General features: G+C 43.6%; 1 protein-coding gene across 3 annotated transcripts in view; it reads left to right on the top strand.

Moving 5' to 3' along the window:
• Positions 1-369: 369 nt before the first annotated feature.
• Positions 370-23,145, top strand: part of LOC308127140 (fatty acyl-CoA reductase 1) — a 48,764-nt gene continuing 25,988 nt past the window's right edge. For all 3 annotated transcript variants that reach the window (XM_080491952.1, XM_080491953.1, XM_080491951.1), the window contains exons 1-2: positions 370-496; positions 16,628-16,924. In XM_080491952.1, the coding sequence (XP_080348078.1) occupies positions 488-496; positions 16,628-16,924 (306 nt within the window). In that variant the 5' untranslated portion in view covers positions 370-487. The remainder of the gene's footprint in view (positions 497-16,627; positions 16,925-23,145) is intronic.

Genomic DNA, 23,145 nt, shown 5'->3' with positions numbered 1-23,145 from the left:
ATGTCTCATACATGCCGTTTTGAATGAAGAGATATTTTAAGGCTGAATTCAGATTTTTGTGTTTCAGGGTAAAACTGAACCTCGCAAGTGAAGCGAGTCACGTGGAATGGACAGATTTTTGAACGGAGTCTGGCTCCGCGCGCGGCCGGCAGAACAGCATGTACCGGCGGAGTGATGGGAGGGTCCACGGCGGGGTGAGGTGGTCCTCAAAGGGCGGGGTGAGGGGCGTGCCCACACCGGGGTGAGGGGCGGGCCCACGCCGGGGGTGATACGCCCTGCCCACCGAGCTTGAGTCGCGGTGTGTGTCGCTGCTGCAGCCCCGCACAGAGCCGTGCCGCGCCGGACCGGACCGGCCGTGTTTTACCGCGGAAGGTTCCCAGCAGCAGCCTGCGCCGAGGGGCGGCCGGTGGGAGGAGGCAGACACCGCAGCTGCTTCACCGCACAGCCGCTTGGAAGAGCGGCGAGAGGAAGCATCCAGCAGCCTCTCATGTCCACGGTAGGAAGGTTTCTTTTGCCTGATTTACACCGTCGCTGGTGACGATTCAGGGACGCGGGAGTCTCTGTCGGCTCGCCGCTGTTGGAGCATCATTCTGGGATTATTTTCTCATTTTATCCGCGGTGTGACATGAGCCGCGGCGCTCAGAGCATCCACACGCCGGGGATGGAGACGCTGAATCGGCGTCGCTCGGTGGAGGAATAGCGGTGTTTTTTGGGGTCGTTTATTTATTATTTTTTTGGGGGGGAGGATGTATCGCGGCCCGTTCCTGTCGATGTGAACGCGGGGCTGCTGCGGAGCAAGCGCCGCTTGGCACGGAGCTGCGTGGCCGCCTCCGGCTGCAGGGCGGCGGGCAGAGGCACCGAGGCACACCGCCAAGTCAGCGGCGGTTAGCGGCGTGCAGCCGGAAGACAGCCCGGATACATTATCAGTAAAAAAATATCCAGAAATCAAACAAGTTAGACGCACAAATCACAAAATATCAAAAAGTTAAGCACCTGTTGAAAACGTCCAGGTCACATTTTCATTCATTTAATCTGTGGATTGTTCTAAACAAGAACTCAACTGGGAGGTTAACTGGTGGAACGGGGACAAATTCATGGAAATTGAAGTTTTTTAGCACAAACTTTAATAACACTAATTGGTTTACCTGTTAATAATTCTCATGGGCTCCCACAACAATCAAAACTACAGCCAATGGCAAAATAGACCAATTTAAAAAGACAATAAATAGTAAGAAATGCTTAAGTAAAAGATTAAACACACTTAAAACAAACCCCACTCATCAACTTGGTTTAGAAAAGTCACAAAAGAGGACATGGATAAAGACAGGTGTTCTCATAAAGTGAACAGAGGTGCAGCATGTCAACTTTGGTGCATGATGGAGTTGGTAAAGCTCTTAAACACATCGCTGTCACATGGTTGTTCCTCCCTAAATTAGTTTTTTTTTTTCATTAGAACTAAGACGAGTCATCATTTTGTGACTTTTAGCCACAAATAATCGGATTATTTTTCAATTTTGTGTTGTTTGGTCATTTAATCGTCAGAAATTAATATTTACTTGTACTTTTCCAATGGTCTAATACTTCAATGCAGGGATTGAGATTGTTTGTGAGGATTGTGGATGTATGAACAAAGAAGCTGCATATTAGAGATTATGTTATGGTTGTCAAACACTATTGTTTTTATATTAGCCTCACTGGTTTCTTTTATTAAACTAAATAGAAATCAAGTTTTGTCCCAATCAGTGGTTCTTAACCAGAGGTTTTTATGATTCTGGGATAAAGGTACCGTAAGTAGTAAGTTATCAAGACTCAGTTTCCTCAAACCCCAGGAGACAAAACTCAGGAAGATCAAACTGAAAGCAAGTGAAAGAAAAATATATTTTAAGAAAATGTCTCCTCTTTCGGCACAAGGAGACGAGTTACAAGTTAGGTTTTCACAAGTTGACTCAAACTTTCACAGTTGAGCTTTTTATAGGGTGAAATACAAGTTGTGCTTAAAGCTGTGGCCCGGAGTCCAAGCAGTGATAAAATAAGTTTTGGTTCCTCCCTTCAAACATTTCAGTTCTGTCCCTCCCTTGAAGCGCTTTTAGTAACTTCATCTTTAATTAGCTCAAAATGTTGGTAACACACTCAAGCTTTTTTTTATAAAAAAATCTTTATTGTGTGCTTTAAAAACCATTTTTAGTGGAATCTATTTGAATTTGTTGTAAGTTTTCCACCCTAAACAGCCTCTGAATTCCAAAGTGTTTATTAACTAGTGGCCCAGTTTTCCTCTGAAGACATTGACCAGAAGTGACTCGCTCCTCAAACCTCCGACTTGATGTGAACACTTTGCACAGGTTTGAGATTTATATCAGTTGCATGAATCACTGAGTGCGTGGAAATAAGAACCATTATTGTTTATAAAAGTGGGAAATGGAACTCTTTTAGGACCATGTCTCTCTATTATGTGCTCTGTTGTGGACTTTGTGGTTTGCCATGATAATCTAATAGAGAAGATGAACGGATGTGTTTTGATTGAATGCTGCTTATCACAGGATGAAAAAAAAAAAGAAGAGCTCACTGCCATTGCAAGATGGCCTATTTTGTGCTCTCTGCTACATGTTTGGATTCATGACCGCATGCTTTCAGAAGCCCCTCCAGGCTGATTTCATTTAGTCTTTTCGGGATTTCGTCACAAAAACGACATGGGGCAGGGCTCATTTCGAAAGTCAGTGTGACTTCCTGCTTGGTGAAATCTCATCCTGTGTATGCTGCTGTCATCATAACCCAATTAGATTTTTTGTTTTGTTTTTTGAGCACTGCTTTCCTTCCACAGGAGCGTGCTTCTCTTCCTGTTGTCTCCTGTTGCAGGCCTCTATAAATGTTTCAGGAGATGTGCTTGCTGCTCTCTCCGTCCTGCTCCGAGGTGTAGCGTGGTACAGTAAGTGCAGAGGCATGATGGGAGAGCGGCGTGGGAGCCAATCCTCCTCCTCCTCCTCCTCCTCCTCTGCACCTTCGAGGAGGCTGTGATGTAAAGACGTGGTCCGGGGGGGTTGAGGGGACTGCAGTGTGCTTCCTCCTCAGCAGACAAACCGCCTCTGCAAAGACGTAAATCTCTTCATGTCGTCAGACTGCGCCGAGCTCCACCTTGCTTTCAGACTCGCCCGTTTCTCCGTGTTTAACTAACATAATATTTAACAGAACATGCGTTTGTCTCCGTTTGAAGGAGTCCAGTATTGATTCCCTCAGGGGGAAATCTTTTCAGGCTGAACCATAAATCACACAGGAGCCACGATTATGATGTTCAAAGTTTGAGAGGCTTTCCAGGTCATGGAAGAAACTTTTTTTCTGTGATTTTCTTTCTTTCTTTTTTTTTTTTTCTAACTGCAGACCTGACTTCACCTTTATACGTCTGGAATTGGACAAACTGGTATAGAATATAGACTCTCAACCTGTTGCCTTTTTTAGAATAAATCTTATTTCAGCTTTCCTGACGTTCCTGAAACAAAAACTTTGATGTAGTATCTTGAGATTTTTGTCTCATCGTAGCCCAAAACATGTTGGTTCTTACGTCTACCTTAGAAAAATTAAATAAAATCCACAATAGTTTCTTCTTAGCTTGTGACTTTTTTCTTAAAGATTGATTTCTACCTTTTTTATTAAACATTATATTTAACTATATTTATGCCCACATCTTTTCTTCCATTTCGTCTGAATTAGACCCTGTTTACGCGATGATGTTTTGAGGTGAAATCTTAAACCTTTCATTGCGTTCTGGGTGTTAGTTTACATGACAACGTTGCACGGAGCCACTGGAAACCCAACTTTTTGAAAACATGCGAACTACGTTTTCAGCGTTTCTGCCGTTTCTGTGTAAACGGGCTTCATTTTCAAATCATTGCCTTGCAAATGTAACGCGTTTTTTAAGCTACTGTAAAATGTAAAAATTGTGCATTTTCCACTTCATCACACCGGGGCTGTCGTCGATCCCAGCCGACAAAAACCCTCATCCTGTCCACAACAACCATTAAGAGAATCGCACACACACACATCCATTTTTACCCCGAGGGCAAGTTAGTAGCACTAATAAAGCTATAATGCATGCTTTTGGACTGTAGGAAAATGTGATTACCCGGTGATACAAACCTCTTGGTGTAGCAGAAGAGAGTAAACCTGGATACTAATCTTGTAGAACGTCCATGACTGAACTCTGAACCTTTTCTCTACGTTCACACACAAGACTGTTTTGAGATTTTGTTCAGGCCTTGAAGATAATTTTTCCATTAAATGCTCGGGATCATTATCAATTTGATATTTAGATGGCTGGTTTCCCTTGGCACTGGAGAAAGACTTCATGCTTCTGTGCGCTCTGCAGATAAGGAAGGCTCATGCTATCAAGAGCAGGTGGTATTTGACGTCATCGCGTCCGCATTCTGAGATTCTGTCGGTCCAGACCGACGAGGTCGAGGCTCGCTAACAGCAACACGATAAAGTGGCGAGCTGCAGTTTGATCTTCAGCTTCCTGCTTTTAACGGATCGTCACATGGAGCTGAAAGCGGAACGTTTGGTGAAGATGGAGAGAAAAAACTGGCTAATCGTCATTAAAAAGGGCTGCAGGGAGCACACGGTGTAGCTGTCGGTGCTTTTCCAGCCAGGCCAGGTTTAATGAAGTAGCAGCGTCTCTGCACCTGTCGGCTTCTCCTGGGAGGACCAGGGAGGTTGAAGCATCAGCGTCTGGTGCGCAGCTCCGTGGAAGGCGAGGATGAACGAGCTGGATAAAGGGGGTCATGGCCACGGTGAGGAGGGGGAGCGAGGGCGCCCTCCTTTACCTGCAGGGCAGGGCAGGTCGGAAAAAATTCCGTTACAGCTTTGGAGGCTTGAAGTCATTAGTGGCAAGTCATTAAAATGCCATTTACATCGTTTCCCTGAGATTACGTCCGTCTGACTCCTCCACTTTGAGTTTTCTAATTAACACTTGGTGGCGTCAGTCAAAGGACCGTTGACGGTCGGAACCTCCTCCTTTCTCACCAAGGTGTTTATAGCAGAGACGTCTATCACTGAGCATTCAGGCTTCAGTCCAAAGGGAGAAAAATCCCATTTCTGAGTGGGAAAATTACATCCAAATACTGTCAAAAAGTTCCCATTAGGAGTTTGTCTCCACATAGATCTTCCGTGGATCTACCTGAAAAACTGTATTTCTTCATGACGCACTTTGTGATGAACCAAGTTATCGCAGTTAATGGAAATATATTTAAAACTCACCAGCCTAATGGAGGGAACTTCAATCATTGTGAGGCCCTTAAATCTCTCACTTTCTCACTGATTTAATCAAAAGGAATGAATGAATGTATATCATTTTAATCAACATGCATTTGATTTTGCTATTTTTTATTTTTTTTTTTTTTTTACAGTGAATTGGAGTAATTTGGATTCACACTTGTTTCAAAGATGGTGAACATGACCATCGTTCTATGTTCATGTCACTGGGCTCTTTGCTCCTTTAGCTGATCCAATGGTTCTCTCCAGTGGGATTGTCTAAAAGTTGTGCATATAATGTTTTCATTCATTACAAGTCTGATCTTGCAGCACCACTTCTGAGATTCTGAACAGATGCTCTAAATGAGCATGGGTCACCTTGCTCCATCCGCGGTTTCCTCAGACCTCCGGTCGGTTAATAACCAGCAGGGGAAGTGTACTGATATTGCAGTGGGTTTGACATTGAACTCCTTGTGGACATGGGTGCTCCATTAAGCACATGTCACCAGAGGCTCATTGAAAGGATTTAGAGGTTTTTTTCTTCGCTGTCAGTCAACACTTTGGCATTTATGAATGGCACCAGTGAGAACAACAACGAAAAAGCCTTTTTGAAAATAGCGGGGTTTGGGAATTAATTTAAAAGAAGAAAAAAATCGATTGTTGATCGACTGCAGCATTAATATACAGATGTTTTCATCATCAACATGCATCAAAAGCTTCCAGCAAATATTACTTGTATCTAATTGACCTTTATCCATAATTTGAGATCAAACTCTTCAGTTGATGCGTAAAAGAAAGCTCTTTGGTTTCTCAACAACAAAGTTTCATCTCCACGTTTTGTTTCAAAGTTGCTTCATCATTAATCCTCTGCGGGCGGAGACCACTCCCTCAGAGACATGACACTGCAGGTAAAGCAGAGCTTCAGCAAGCGCACATTTCTCTGAAATGATGAATGCAGCCGGTCACAGGGGTGGTGTTAATGTATCTGAACAATGAGCATTCATGGTGTGATTCACTTGTTATAGTAATTGCACATTAACAGTACCATTGAGTTTATTAACAGTTAATGCCTCCACACCACAGAACATACCAAGTTATTATGAATTCTCAAAGGAGTGTCCTGATGATGAAAGCATGTCTTTTTTGTTGTTTTGTTCTTCATCATTGTTCCGATGCTTTAGAGGTTGCCTATCTTTGTGTTCCCGGCAAAAGATGAACAAGATTTTCCAGCAGAAGAAGCCGTGATTGGCTGCTGGACCCGACTGGCAAGTCGCTCCTGGCGAAGGCAGCCATTGTTTATTTACTTAAACTCTACACATGACGCACCAAATCACTGCTCGAAGTGTTTGTCTTGATCGTGGAGTAAGAGAGAAAAGCCTTATGGGGATCGTTTGGGTTGGTGGTCTTCTGGGACCCCATTAAGGACCGTCTGTTGCAGGGTGGCCCAACCTCAGTCTCTGAGGCTGGGACTTTTGGATGAGCGCCCAGCCTCTGGTGCAAGGACACATTGGCCCGCAGCCAAAGTGTCCTGTCTTGCTGGAGTCCCGGAGACATGAGCGTAAATACAGTACATAACGGGGCATTTCATGTAAGGTTTTTTGTTTTTGTGAGTGCCTCCTCCACCCAGGCCAGACAATGCAGACAGGCAGCCACTCCCAAAGCCGCTATGAACAAAACAATAATACAGTGGCCATGCAGACGGATCCCGCATTTGATTCTCAGGTATTGTCAGAACAGCTTGAAGAGATTTCTATAAACGTGAATTCACTTTGACTTACAAATGAACCGGCGAGGTTTTGATAGTCGAGCCTCCTCTGACTAATCCCTTCAGAGGATACTGTAACAGACCATGTACCACCATCTCACCCTATCCCACATGCCTTCTACAGTAACACCAACCAGCTCCATGCCTTCTTTAACTTCCTATATTAGTCCCTTTCTCTTCTTCTTCCTAGTCCCTCAGCCTCAAACACAATCTCACTGCAGCCTGGTAAACCATCCTGATGTTTTCTGAACCATGTCTTCTCTCTGTGGCTCTTTAACATGGTGGTTAAAGTTCCAGGTCTTGTTGACCTAAAAAGTTATTAGTGCTGTTTCTTAGCTATTCAGGAGAAAATTGATGCACGGAGCAAAATGCTCCTTTTTATTTTATTTTTTACACAGCCTTTTAAACTTGATAGACAGTTACACTTTAAGTAATCGCTTTTTATCCACATTATCCCAAGTGATAAATGGAAATCTTGTCTCTTGAAGGGACTACACCAGCTTAATAGGAATCACTGCTGGCTTTTCCGTCTCAGGAAAACTACCTTGGCTTTCTTGGTTTATGGAGGTTCGACTCTCAGTGGCTTGTTGGAGACCTCATCATCAGTTTAGATGAGCAGCCTTTCTTTAAATCCCTCCATCTTGACTTGTACACAGCAGACTGCATCCTCTGAAACTCGCACAAACACACACCGACAACAGACATGGTTTGAGCAGAATCAGGCCTTGTGTCCTCCATTCACATAAAAACCTCCACGATGAGTCTTTAAAGGTTACCCACGTCATCTGGAAGGACGTTCGCTTCAGATGTATCATGACTTTATTGAACTTTTCTGGGGGTTTGGTCCCTTGTGTCCCATTGGCCGGAGATAAAACGATTATGATGGTTTGTAGTGTCGAAATCCTGTTGCTGTGCCGTAACTTAATCTGTCCACTAGCTGCAAATCTGAAATAATCTGCGGATTCCTCTCGTGCTGGAAAACCATCGTGGTTACGTGTCTCTAATCTGCATATGACTGGATCAGAGGTTACAATGTTTTTGAGCGTCTTCTGTCGAAATATGTTTAGTTACAAAGTGTATTTCTAATGTTATGCGTTAATACAAAATGTTGTTTTTTTCGTGGACCTGTGTGGATGGATGGTTGGCAGCTGGTGCCTGAGATACCTGCACATGGAGCTCCTCGCTCATTGATGTTTAAGCTGGCTGGCATCAGCTTAAGGTAAAATGTTGGCCGCGCGTGAAACTCGGCGCACGATGACTATGTTTTATATGCGCTGTAATCCATCTTTGCACCGGATACCTAATTCAATCTCCCCATCACAGATATTGGTTTTCCCCCGCAGGTGAGCTGAAGGGAGTCATTAAGTACTACGTGGTTTAGAACTCTTTCATGCCTCGGCTTTATTCATGCATATTATAAACATGCAACAGGATATGTGCTGATGATGTGACTGCTGCCATTAATAAAAAGGCTTAGAACACAGGGATGGTGTTAGAATTAAACCTGTTTTGTCCACCGTACCTTCTAACAATGTCACGATCAGGATCAACGTGGAAGCTTGACATAAGATGAACTTGTTTAAGTGAAAGCATAAATTAGTCATTTTGCTGCCTAGTTGGACTGCCCTTTACTTCAGGATGATTAATTACCCCTAAATGAAATGGCCACTGTGTTATAAAGGCATTGGAAAGCTGCCTCCGGGATCCTGATCTTTCCACATTAGGAAAATGAGCCTACAGGATCAGTCGGCCCTGCACCTCCTGATCCTGTGACCAGGACGTCCTCACCAGTTACAGGTCTTCATCCTCCTCATGATGGCATGTCTGAATTATGTCTGCCGAAAACCTTTTTTTCAGCCTCTACGGTAACTGCTGCCGCAGCTTTTTAGTTTCTGTGGTGTGTTTAGTTTCCGACTGCATGCTGCTGCTCAATCAGCACTCTGGATAATAAACACTGCAGTCAGGAGTGAATTGGGATTTTCTACACTCGAAGGCTTGAAGAGTTCGTGTTGTGGAGGGAAAAGAAAACGTCAAGGTGTCAAGAAATAAACCACGAGCCTGCATAGTCGTAAATCAGCATGGCGGTTGATTCCAGCTGTGCTGCTGCTTCCCAACGTCCAGATTATAGAGCATCTTCCTCCCTGAATTTAATTTGTGAACCAGTCAATAGATTGACACATAAAATGGTGGCAGTTTCTCTAATATCGCAGCCATGCTGAAATAATCCAGCTATGTGCACATTTTTCTGACTAAAATTGACCTGTAGGTGTTTAGAAAGACTTTGCCCTTGATATTGGATTATTTGAAGTGACCCATCATTTGAATAGTGAAGTGTTTGAGAAAGGCATTTCAGGTGAGAGAGTCTGCTCTATTGCACACTGGGATCAGTTGGTGACCTCTCGGCCCGACCGCAGCACTCGCAGCCCGTCAGGGTTTGATCCAGGCGCAAATGGACACCGGAGCAGCGAGAGCCTGCGTCACGCGGAGACGGCTGGTGTAATTACAGAATCTCTGGCATCAGATGTGGAGCAGACAATGGGACAGAAACTCGAGCTTGCGCCGCCGTCCCTCTCCATGTGTAGATGTAAAACTGGGCTGGTGGCTGTACAGAAGAAAACGGATTGAATTAAAGAGGCTGCTTAAACCCGCGAAACCCTCAGATGATATATTTAATTCTAATTAGATTAGCCTTTAGCTGCCTTTGCACAGAGGTGTGAGCGCACGTAGTTTTTGTTTTTGGGCTTTCTTGCCGTTTTGGATGACTACTGTGCAATTACTGAGGTTTCATTATGTGACAGGGTGCCACTTCTCTAGTCCACTCCAGTGTCTGAGATTGTCAAACAGTCCAATTTATCCATTTTCTCTATTTTCTATACCTGCTTCATCCAACTTCAGGCTCGCTGAGGGTTTGAGCTGATCACATCTGGATCCGCCTCAGGCGGGTTGGCAGTCCATCACTAGATATACGGAGACTGAGAAGTGCTCATACTCACACGTACAGGCTATTTAGGTTCCGTTGCTGTAATAAATAGTTCTTCTGCACATGCTTGGGTCGATGGACAATAACAACAATGACCACCTCCAGTCATAGAATCCAGAATCCAAAGTAGCTGGAGGAAAATCCATTCAGGGAGAACATGAAATCTCCACATTGAAAATGCCCCCCTCGGCTTTGACTTGAGGTTTTCTCATCTGCGAAGGTGCTAACCACTTCACCACACGCACCATTTTTAATTGTTTGTTTGGATGTATTGTCTGAATTGTTGGCTCTAAGATGCAAAGAAGTAGTGAATTATCTGTTCCAGGTACTCTAATATAACGGATTCCTTAATTTTTTTCATCATAAAAAAGACTTGTGCAATCGCATATATACATCGACATAGCTATGTCTATATACTCCAAATACATACATGTACATATATATCATATATAAACCTTATTGATCATCTAAATAAATTTGTATTTTATAAAGATCTCTTCAGACAATAGATCTATATTTGACTACATGCATACATGCATCCTCTATCTAAATGACATGCCTGAAAAGGGGTAGGAGAAATGAAAACATATCGAATCCTACCCCTCCTCCCAGATTCAATACTCATCAAAAAATACATTTGCTTTGCATTCGTGTCCTGTTCACAGTGTAAGAGACACCCATATAGATTCATCACCGGTTTCCATCCCTGTGCTTGTTTACAATGATCAGTCTGAGCCTTTTTTTAATGGTCCCATGCTTGGACATTGTTTCAGTTCTTGCTGTCTTTTGCACAAAGCATGGCATCCCCAACCAGGAATGTCACAATGCGTGACAATTCTATCAATGTTATCATATCTGCAGAAACTGGTAAATTACCTGTTCATTCATGATCTGCCAGTTTAAAATGAGTCAATGTTAAATATGAAAGAAAATAGGGACTAAAGTGATTAAGTAACTAAGTATTGTGAATGCACTGGTAGAAGTATTTGAAATATTTAGATTTTTGGAAGCATTCATGGTGGAGATAAAGATATATCTGGCTATTTGAGCGTGGATGTTGTTCTTTTCAGAAGCATTTCACAAGATTCATTAAGTTCAACTGACCTTTTATTGAAGTCGGTGAACATTGTGTGTTTCTATTAGTGGTAATTATACAGAATATAAGTGAACAATTTTTATTACTGAGATGACTCATTTCCGTTCCGTCTGATATAAAAAGTTGCATTATGCATCATTTATCTGATCTCTTGATAAGGCCATTTCCCTCCCTCTGGCTGAAGACGGGCGACTCGTGTATATTTCCTCTCCGGAGATTGTCACCGAGATAAAGAGCAGAAAATAGCTCGAGCATGAAGACGCTGAAATTAGAAGCATGGTCACTTCAGAAGGTGTGATGATAGTCATGCCTTGTATGTTGATTTCAGACTTCAGGGCTGGTTGGTGATGTTTCCACGTGCAGGATTCCTTCGCGTCTGAGTCAGATTTGGTCTCCTGGCTTGGTTTCACCAGTTGGATCGTGTCTTTTCAGAGGTCTCATTCTGGCACAATGAAGTGAAAACGATAGCCCTCAGTGGTTGTATGCTTAACTGAGCTTTTTCAGGTCTTTTTTTTTCTATCCACTGTAGGCATCCTGCTATTCAGTGAAAGGGTCTGACTTCTCCTTTATGCAGCTTGGCCCTGGCATTCAAGTCGACTAATGCCGTCTTAATTATTGGCTACGTTTTGCAGCATTTCGCTCTTTCTATTTTTCCCACACTCCCTCCGCCCCCTCCCGCTCTCATTCCTCTGCTGGCTTTTGTCCGTTTCCTAATGGCCTCAGCCAGCGTGCAGCTGTAGAGCTCCGGCAGCATTCAGCTGACCCACTAATGGAGGGCTTGTGAGGAGAGGCCGCGGGCAGGAGCTCTGCAGAACAACCCGCCTCTGACATGCAGCATGGACCCCCCCCCCCCCCCCCCCCCCCCTCACCCACCCAATCCCCCCTGGGGAGAGGAGCTTTGAGGAAGAAAAAAAAACCTAGCGCATACAAACCTTCAGAAAGCAGCAAATAAGGCCAGAGTGCATCAGCGGTGCGATTCTCTGCAGTTGAGCTGCGTTCTTGCACCTCGAGGATCTCGGAGTGATGCGGTACTTTGTCAAGATGGCATCATGACCCAAGAAGCTGCGCCTTATGCTTTTAGTGTCCGTCCTTGCTCCCTACTGATTTGGCTTCTGCTTCCAAGTCATAATAAAGACTTCAAACGAGGACGCTGCTTACTCACCGCCGACGAGACGTCAAGGTTAATGTGTGTCCCTCATATTCAGCGTGATGGACGCAGGCAGGTCTGGAGACTTAAAGACCCTGCGTCTGTTTGTTTGATTGGTGGTGGAGGCTGAGGGGTGGGTTGTTGCTTTGCATCATGACAGAAATGCACAAAGCGAACAGGCCGCCCGCCTCAGGAGGCAGGACAGTTCAGGGTGCATTCATGCGTGTGGAGATACTGCACAGTATAAATAAATCTCATGATGCTATGTGTTGTTTTGTCTGAACTCTCTGAGCCGTTCTTCGCCTCTTACTGTGTCTACAATACTCCTGCCAAGGTCTCGCTTGGTTGTTCTTAACCTTTGTTACTGCAATGCATTTTAAATGTCATTATAATCAGCATTATACATTTTTCTGTCAGTGGTCCATTGCAGTAATCTGTCTGGCCACAAACACAAATGTTTTGTAAATCTTTAGAAACACTAATGATGGGCCTAAATGAATATGAACATTTCAGTCAAATCTGAAATAAAACCAACATCGAATAGACTGAGACCCTGTTTACTGAACAGCGTTGTTGAGTGAAGGTAAAAACGCATCATTTTTGTGTTTTCTTTTAAAAAATGTTTTGCATTCACACGTTTGAAAATGATGTTGATTTACATGGAAATGGCAGAAATGCTGAAGACGGTCCAGTTAGCACACCAGGCCACAGGCTGGCGCTGCTGGTTGCTTTTGTAATGAAACCGCTCAGAGAACACGGACAGACGACTACGTTGGATTGCTATTATGAGTGACTCTCAACTCTAAAAGCACCAAGTCCCAGGAAAATATGGACTGGGAGTCATGACACATCGGAGGCCGCCATTGTTGTTATTCTCCATCTACACGTACATGTGTAGAAGAATTACTTATTACGGTCGTGGTGCGCAGTTGCAGCGTTTTAGAAAGGTGGCATTTTCCACATTTCCTCAGAGATGAGTGTTTTCAGAAGGTTGCATTTCCCCCTCCGTTTCCAGAGTCAGTTTTTTTCAAAAAGTTGAGTCTTTAGTGGCTCTGAGCACCAATGTCGTGCAAACGAACTCCCAAAACACAACGAAAGTTTTCAGTTTTCGCTTGAAAACGTCGTGTAAACAGGGTCTGAATTTACTCAAAGTAAATGTTACATGCAAACTTTATATAGCTATTAGTTTGACACCATTTTAAAAAAGTACGGGTAGACAAATGTCTCCATCCTATACATAAAGGTAAAAATTATATAGGTGGCATAAGAAATACAATATCAATATTAATGCATTCAGAATGTGTAAAATATCTAATGTGAAAAGCTGAAGGCTGCCGACAAAATAGTGCTTCTTTTAATGTTTTAATTTGAAGAAAAGTAGGAATTTATACAATAAACTCGAACTGTTTGAAGAACAATATTAAAACTTCTTACACAACATGTAAAATAATTCTCCCACAGGTTCTCATTGAACCAGTCTTTGGTTCTATGTGGTAATAAATCAATAAATGTTCAAACAATTTGGTACTTGAGGTGTTCTGTCTTTATATAATAGTTTAGGTATATGTACCAAATCTGAGGTATTATCTGAGTCCTTTCATGAGAAAGTGAAATGACATCCAGCCCCGGTAATTAAACTGAGACGGTGGACTTAAGGACAGAAAGGAGAGTTTTTGACCGAACCAGTTTAGCTCCCGTTCCCATGTTGGCTTAAAGTAAGCAGATGGAGGCTGGACACCATCGGCCATCGGGGGGGCGGTGTATCGTGTGCACTCGGTTTCATGAATCCAGGATATGCACGTTGGTTCCAACTCTATTCCAGCTGCAGGAACATTTCCATTGTCGGGTGATAATCCTCAGTGACTTTCAGGCCCCTCTGCTCTCGTCCTCGTGTCTGGGGGGTGGGGGTGGAGGGGCAGGCACTCGGTTAGGTGCGAGGCAGGAATGTCAGGGGGGCTTAGGCGAGAGACTTCAACTCTGACCTTTTTAATTCAGTCGTCAGGAGCAAATCTGCACGTATTGCCTTGTCCAAAAGTTACAATCAGATTAAAATAATCGGACCCAGTGGGTCAAACCAGAAGAAGTGAACCTCCCTGCTTTCCTCTGTCAGCGTGCAGAGAGAAGTGTAATCCAACACTGCGTGGCCAGACGGCAGCATGGAAACAAAAGCCAGTAAATACAAGATTGTTTTGTTATCTGGGCCACGTTTGCCTCCGGAGGACTTGGTTTCTGTCGTCAGTCTTTGGGCAGACTTGCTGGGAATCAGCAGCCCCGTGAGACGGGATGACAGAAGCAGAAAAACACTTGTGTGTACAAATCACAGCTCGACTCAGTGGAAGAAAAAAAACCCAGCTGATCCAGCACCGGTGGCGGCTGAACCCAACATTTTATGTTGAACATGCCACGATCTGCTGCGAGTGAGTAGGAGGGGGGAAAAAACACATGACATCAATCGGAGGAAATCGTCTCATCTTCGAGAGGCTTGTGATGTATCGACCGGTTCGTCGTTGTCGTGGTTACACACAAATGAGCAGCGCCATTGGCAGCGTGGAGCTTTTAGCCCACACATCCACACAGAGCTGCAGCCCGAGACGCTGCTGTCAGTCATTGTCTAAAGAGACAAAGTCCATCACCGGCACATCATAGGAGTCAAATAAATCTTTAAAAATTTAAAAACTGCAATAAAGTGCTTCATAATGTGGTATCTTTCCATGTGACTCGCTCACAGAGCGAGATGGCTGAAGATGAGCTGTAGCTTGTAAAGTCTTTATTGGCTTTCATTCGAGCTAACCAAGCACTTCTTCTTTTTACTTCCATTGTATTTCGTTTGACGCTAATTAACCAGCTGTGGAAATGGTGAACCTGGACAGCTTTAGTGGTGATTAACTTGCATCACCTCCTTTCCCCTCAGAGCTTTGTCTCAATCCAGATTTCTGACTTCCAACGGTGGAACTTCTCAGAAGACCTTAACGTCAACCTGCATAACACTGAACTCATGAGCGTGAAACGCTTTTCAGATGTGAAATCTGTCTCTTTATAAAGTGTGCTGCCCTCATCACTGTCACATTTAAGTTTTCACAATCTTAGAACCTTCCTGATTGTCAAAACCCTTTTACACCACTTTTCAAGTAGAAATGCTTTGTTTTTGCGTTTTCGTGTCAGAAAAGTTTTGCCTTTAGACGGCAACATTTTGAAAAGAATGTAGTTTTCCTGTTGGGTCTCTAGTGGGTGCTGTTTGTTTTTTGTAATGAAACCACACACGCTTGCGGGTAGAGAACAATACGCTATAAACATTAACAATGGGAGCACACGGACATTTGCATGGACAGACTACCAAGTTGGATTGTTATTATGTGTGACTATAAAACTACCAAGCTCCAGGAGAATATGGACTTGGAGTCATGACACTCTGGAGGCAAATGTTGTTGTTATTGTTCATCTACTTCAGTTGTACTGCACTGTAGCAGGGTTTCAACCATCTACATGGAGCCCAAGCGTTTTTAGAAAGTTTTGTTTTCTCCATTTCTACAGATGGAGTTGGAGCGTTTTCTAAACGGACATCTGTCACATAAACAGGACCTTTAAGTCAATAGAATTGTTGTTTTGCAGCTTTTTAAATTGAAGTGGGGCTTTTATATTTAAACAGAAATAGGAAAGTGTTGGCTTTGGCTCCGTGTGCACACTGCGTTCACTTAAACTGCGAGTTTCTCTAATTGTTTCTAATACAGTTTTCAATTCAGTTGCACTTTTGGACCGTGCGATTGAAAAATATTAAAGCATTACTATGCTGTTTTCTGTGGCGGATTCTTCAGCCGCCAGCTGCAGATTCAGTGAGCCAAAGCTACATTGATGAATGAAAACAGGGTAGCGGTTGGCTTAAATGAGTTGTGTGTTGTTCATTAAGCAGAAGGTTGAATCAATCCTAGTTTTTCAATTTGCCGTTTGACAGTGTTACTGTTGTTGTAAAAGTCACATTTGGCTTATTTAAAGAGGGGAAGAAAAACTTTGGTGTGGCTGGTTGAAAACAGTCAGTCGTTTCTGCTTTGCTGGTCTGATAATTTCATTAAAAGTTCTTTTGGAGGTTTGCTTGCAGACACCAAACAGGCGCTGATGTCATTGCCCTCTCTTTATTCCACAGGATGAATATTCATATCATCTCCCTCCTCTGACTCAGTGAAGGTCAGAAGAAAGAAATAACACCACCCATTTAAATTTTAAATGATCTGCTTTTCCCCGACGTAACGCCTCAGACTGAAGCAATAAAGCACATGTTTTATACTCGTGGTTTGGATTCAGCTTCTTGTTCTGTCTTTTAAAGTCAAACAGCAGCTAAACAAACACTCCCTATTTAAAGTTTGTGGCTTGCCTCTTTGCTCATGTTCCCTTCCTGCCCCACTGCAGGTGTTACCTGAAGGCCGGGACTTGGACGGGGTGGGAGAGGAGGCGGCGGCGGTGGACGGCCCGAACAGACCGACGGATCTCTGCAGCAGCGGCACGGCGGGCGGCAACATGACGTCCGTGGTGGAGTACTACACCGGCAAGAACGTGCTGATCACAGGAGCCACAGGCTTCATGGGGAAGGTGCTGGTGGAGAAGCTGCTGAGGACCTGTCCCGAGGTCCAAGCCCTCTACATCCTGGTCAGACCCAAAGCGGGGCAGTCCATGCAGCAGCGGGTCAGCGACATGATGAAGTGCAAGGTAACAGCCAGATCTTCTCTAGACTCTATTTGTATTTCAGCTTTTTTCTGCTTCACAGAAAGTCTGTATTACTGGTTTATGTTGCTATTTCTTTAATCAAAGCTGCTCTCAGTCATTTTCTGGTTCCCTGTCATTGTACTTTCATTCCCTGTTTACAAAACTTTCACAACGATTCCCAAGAAGGAACTTTGTAAAAATGCTCTGGCTCCTGCTTTGTGTAAAACAGGCTAAAACACAACCTTTCTGAAACTTGTCATTGCCGCAATAGTAACCCAAATGTTCTCCCATTGTTAATGTTTATAGTATATTGTGTGAGGTTTCGAAACAAAAAAAGAAACAGCACCCACTAGTGGCCAAACATGCCAACTACATCGCTTTCATTGTTTCTGTCGAAACAAAAACGTAAAACCGATGTTTTAACTTGAAATTTTGTCGTGTAAAGTGTAATTAACTAAACGCAGGAAATGAATAGTGTTGGAGCTGCTTTCCTTCATGGATGTTTCATAAACTGCTTCTTCTGTTTTCACACTGCTGCTGGTTTCCCTCTGGTATGAGTTTGTTTTCCTTTCTTCTGTTATCTGTAGTGGTAAGAAGCCACCGTGCAGAAAATATGAGAGCAGGCATGCAACTTTGTGGAAAAATTTGATTTTTGATGTAATTGATTAAATAGGCCTCCAGTACAGTCTTTCTCATCTTTCTATGTTGACGACTGTGTACACATCTTCATGATGTTTGATGCTCATGCAGCGTCGATCAGAGTCACGCTGCAGGAGGAAGCAGAAACTTCACCGGTGTCACAGTCTGGAGATGAAGTACCTCCATTTTTAAAGTGGCCTCAGGCTCGTGCACAGCGCCATATAAAAATAACTCCTCGAGTGTCGTCAGACAGAACAGATTGTTGAAAACAAGCACGGTTGATTAGGTTTGGTGGCGACAGTAAAAAGTGGCGCATGCACTCAGATTCTGCCGCGCTTACACGTTCGCTCTGAAATGTTTCGAGTCGTGGCTGAGATTTCCAGCAGTAGACACTGATAATGTTAATCTCATCAACTGTAGATAGGGGCTAATATTTAATACAGTGGGACTTCTTTTGTGTGTCGATCTGCATCAAACAATGAAAAAACGTCTCCCATGGACGGGTCCAGACAATTTCAACCATTTTCCCCCTTCAGGTTTTAATTGGGGGACTTCATTGTACGTCTTATTCAGCAAGTTGTGTGAGCACCTTGAATGGCAGCTGTCACCATTGAGTTGTGAGTGGGACCGATCATGTTAAGTAATTGAAAGGTGTAACCTCTAAATCTGTGTGATCTTCCAAAAAAAAAAACATATTTCCTTTCAAAGACTGAATTGAAGCTTGAAGCTGTATAATGAGGTGGAACTATGAGGGGCAGTTAACTATTGTAGAAAAGTCTGACAAACATCTCTGATCTCCGTCTTTGTTCATTCTTCTCAGCATCAGTGCACCGGTGCATGTTCTCTTTTCTCTTGTGTATTCGGAGGAAGTAGAGTTTGAGATTATCGAGGCTCATATAATATTTTCAGTTTCTGTTCTTTACAAAGGGAAGTTCGTTGATTTGCTGATAATAACTGACCAAAATTATGTAGTATTTCACAACTTATAATAGAAAGTGGAAGATTTCAACCCTGGGATAGATTTAGGGTAAAAACAAACACACACACACACTATTTGCGGATTATTTACAGTAAAATTCGCTGAAGGAAAAAGTGAAACTGACACAACTCTCACATATTTCATGATTTGTATTTTTTTAATGAAGGAAATGTCTGTTACTGATAACAAAAGTGGCTTGACAGCTCCCAAGTGTCTCTATTGTCATTAAATATGATGTTTTATGTTTTACAGTTTTATAATAAGGCCTTTAACCTGCTGCTTTTCAAATGCAAAGCTTAAAAACACAGCAGTGTATCATACATTTAGTTTAAAGCAACAAATGTCTTATTTGACCGCCATGAATTCATCATTATTAGTTTTGAAGAAAATGGAAGATTGTGATTGAACTGTGATGGCTCGGCCAGTAAAGGGTTAATGAGGGAATCCCTCCTCCAAATGACAAGCCAGGTAACATTCAGGATCTGTGATTGCTGCCTATTCAAATCGCCATTCAAAACCATCTTGGCTTTTCAGAGGCTGATCGGCAGTGTGCTCGCAGAGAAATGAGCATCTGCCTCCTCCACCCTGATGAAACCAGTTTAATGAGCCAAGAAGCTTCCAGCGCTTCGTCTCTGAGAGGAGATGACGAGTCACACGGAGAATAATCAAAGGTTAACCGAGCTGGATCCTCCTCCTCTTTGTCTTCAACATGGCAGGATAATGATAGTGTTAGGTAGATGGAGGTGAGGAGAGAAGCCAAGGCTGGAGGGGGTTCCAAATATGTGGCATCATCTGTATCAGGCCTGGCAGCAAAGCATGACTCAGCAGAAACCCACCAAACTCCAGTGGACTTAATGAGGAGCAAAGGAACTGAAGCTCAGCTGCTGCGTGCTCACACATCTTCTCCGTCTGGCCTCAAACTGTCAGCACACCCGTGAAAATCACACCATCTCTGTATTCTGTCGGTCTCCGTCTAATAGCGTCTATTTTTTACTGCTCCCATTGAACCTCAGACCCACATCCGCTATCGCGCCCGCCAGTGCGATAGCCGCCGCAGAGAGTCGAAGAATCTTTGCACCTTAATTTAGCTCCCAAGCTCATGCCGGCTTCCCTCCTCCTCTTGTGGAGGTGAGCGCGATGCCTGGGCTCCTCCACACCAACCACTGTGTAATTAGCTTGCTCCGACACAACGGTGCTTCAAAGCGCCGGTTAACAACACCCTGAAATTTCAGCTCAGCGCAAATGGTGGCGAGTGGGCGGCATCGAGAGCTAGTTTTTCTTTCTCTGCTGTGGCTCTTACCGGAGCGATGATAACTAGTTAACTTGAATCTTCTCCTGCCATCATGCGGAGTGGGTTAATTTGATTTATTAATTCCCACAAGTGGAAACCTCCAGAAATTACAAAGACCTTTTACAATCAACCACATTCCACTTCTGACTAATTTTTTTTTTCTGCTACAAAATGTGTCTCCAGAGCTGCAGGTTCCAGACCCCTGGTATAGTGGTTACATTTTTTTAATAATTTTTTTTAAACACCTCAGTTTCCATCTCGCCAAGCTCTCGGAGAATCAGTGATCATCATAGTTGTTTAATTTCAAAATGGAAAACATGTTTACACCCAACAGAAGCAAATTATCCAATGAGGATGAACCGGATATTGGTGGCCTGATAACAAATCTGGATTAGTTAACCTGTTTTTGGAGGATTAGCCTCGGAGTAGAAACTGGCAAACCTCACAAAGCCAAAACAGGAAAAACAAATCATAGTGCTGAGGAGCTCCCACTCAGGCTGCATGTAGATAAATGAAAATCAATGAATCCCATCCACAGTGCCTAAAACAAGAAGACAAAGCCAGATTTCCTCCTGCACATCGGTTAACGTTCATTCAAGTATTTAACCCTCTTCATCCTCACATAATTTGTCACGCGCTTCGTGTGTGTCGTGTCTCCCCTTCATCAGTTTTCCATTGGATCTGGTGTCTCCCTAGTCGTGTCCGCTATCAGCTGGAGGCCCGACGCCGAGCAAAGTGCCGGCCCACTCTGCATTCCGAAGGGACGCCATTAAATTTCCATGAGCCGTCCTCAATTACTGATTGGTATTCATGTGAGTGTTCAGGTCAGTATTATTCTGTTCGGAATCGGAGATAATTTATGAAGGAGAGACGCGGTTTGGTCTTACAAGTACACGACTCGAGTCTCATCCTTCCAGACTGGGCCAGTTTTTAGTTTCTCGAACGCTAACCTACCCATCGACTGTTTTCCAATCAGAGGCGATGGGTATCTCTCTGTGGCCGTTTCAAATAAAGGCTTCGTTTCAGAAAAGTTTTGGGTTTACACGGCAACGTTTTGAAACCAATGTCCATTTACCCACATTCACACACCAATGGAGGCTGCGGCCATGCAAGGCGCCGTCACGCCAATGGGCGCAATTTGGGGTTCAGCATTTTCAAAAAGTTCTACCTTAGGAGCTGTTTCCAAAAAGTTGCACTTGAGTGACTAGAGCACCCAAATTGCTATGAAAGCTTTGCATTTTCACATGAAAACGTTGCATAAACTGGGCCTGTGTCTCTCTGGCCCTGTCCACATCAGTCAAAACGAGCTTTTTTCTCAATGTCCTTCTTAACCTTCCTCTAGTGTTCGCTTTCTGTTACTATCTCTTATGTTAACGGGTCGGTTTTGACCCGTGTCTTAAATCAGCCATAAAATACCCTAAAAACAATTATTTATCATCCAATTTGATTCTCACCTCTTGGTTTCCTTGTTAGACTCCCTTATCCATTAAAAGATTGGTTTTAATATTTTTGTTGTGACCCCCTGGGCCTTTCTTTTAACAGCATACCCCTCGGTTTCAATATAAAAAAAGTGGTCAAATGAACCTCAAGAGAATAATGTAAACAAATAGAAGGTTGTTCTGTTACTTGACTATTACTGATTGGTATTAGATCACATCTCTTAAATTTTCAAAAAAAAAATTTTTTCATTTTAATATCATCAACTACAGTAACATCTATGGTGTTTCGGGTCAATTTCGACCCATATATATTTACTTCAAGAAAAGGGCAAAAAACAAGTTTAAAAAAAACAAAAAGTGACACTTTTAGTGTGGTCTTGCAGATATATATTTTGCATTTTATATGTGTTGGTCTTTCTGTCCTTATTGCCAGGGCAGACCTGACACCTCTTTCCTTTGGAACCAGCTGGTCTCACTGGGGTTGTGGTTGATGTTGATGTTGAGGCACGGCTGGTTGAGGAGGAAGCTGATGCTGATGCTCTTCTTGTTGCTGTGATCCAAGGGGTCATTTTGATGACAGTAGCAGCAGCTGTCCTGCCAGGTACCTCAGGAGGGACTGAGCTCCAACAGATGCTGCCACTTTTGGATTTGAATGTTTCAGCAGCAGCAGCTTCAGCACCGGTGACCTCCTCATCAGACTGATCAGATGTGTCTGTGTCTTCCGGTTGATACTCCACATCATCTTCCTCCTCAGAGACCTGCTCATCTCTATCGCTATACTACTGTGTGTCCTCTGCCTCATTGTCAGCAAAGCTATGATCCAGAGCTTGGCTGGGAGTAAATCTTCTTCTCATTGTTGCTGTAAATTGGAGGTGTGTACTCTGCAAGTCACCAACTAGAAACTCAATTGGCCTTCCATGCCTGGACATGTCTGTCTTTGTTTGTTCTGTCAAACAGGCAAAGACAAAAGCCCCTAACTGAAGCTCAAGTGGTTGGAGGAAGAGCTGGCTGTCGGCTGTTGGTTAATTGTGTGTTTATGAATTCAGTTTTGGTATTTATTATTGTTTTATCATCTTGTATTTTAACTGGGTCGAAACAGACCCTAACAACACAAACGCCATAATTTTCACCAGTGGATTTTATAATTTATTAAAATATTTTAATTTAATTTAATTTTGTTTAAATAGAAGTTCCTGACAAAGTCAAAAAGTCTTGACGCAAAAAACAAATTTATGTCGTGCTTTTATGCATGCTAAACCTAAAAACGAGTCGGTCCCGACCCTAACACTAGAGGAAAGTTAAACAGTTTCCCATCCACACGGCATCAGTGCAGGAAAGATCACACGACACCATGAAAATGACTCAAAACGATGTAGTACATATGCCAGGCCTATAGGTGGCGCTGTTTCTTCCACAGAAATACACCAAAAACTGAGAAAACATGCCAATTACGTCATCGTTTTTCGGCAAATGTGCATCTTGCCCGTCCACACATCAATGCCGGGGTGGGGTTTTCAAAACACCGTTTAGAGGCTCCTGAAACGCCGTGTGGCTGATTGGCCAAGAACGATGTGGTTGCATGAAACGACGTTGTCGTGCGGTCGGCACACTGTCTGAGTGGACATGTCTCCAGTTGATAAGCCGTCCTCTGGTACTCGGGGCCTCTGCGTGACTTTCCCTCAAATGTCAGGCTGTTGAAGCCCGTGTGGAGCGTTGGAAGTCGCGCGGCGTCCCTGAGGGGTGGGAAGTGGAATGTTCCGGGGGGGTCTGGAGGAATTTAGCCTCCGGGGCAGAATCCTGTGGGGTGGGGGCGGTTTTCTCCGCGCTGCGGTGAAAATCGGTGATCGGTGTGACAGCTGCAGCGCAGATGGCTCGG

Source organism: Lipophrys pholis, assembly GCF_963383615.2.
Source record: "Lipophrys pholis genome assembly, chromosome: 22".
Classification (NCBI taxonomy): Eukaryota; Metazoa; Chordata; class Actinopteri; order Blenniiformes; family Blenniidae; genus Lipophrys; species Lipophrys pholis.
The sequence above is the reverse complement of the archived record's forward strand: the minus strand, read 5'-3'. Positions and strand labels throughout refer to the sequence as shown.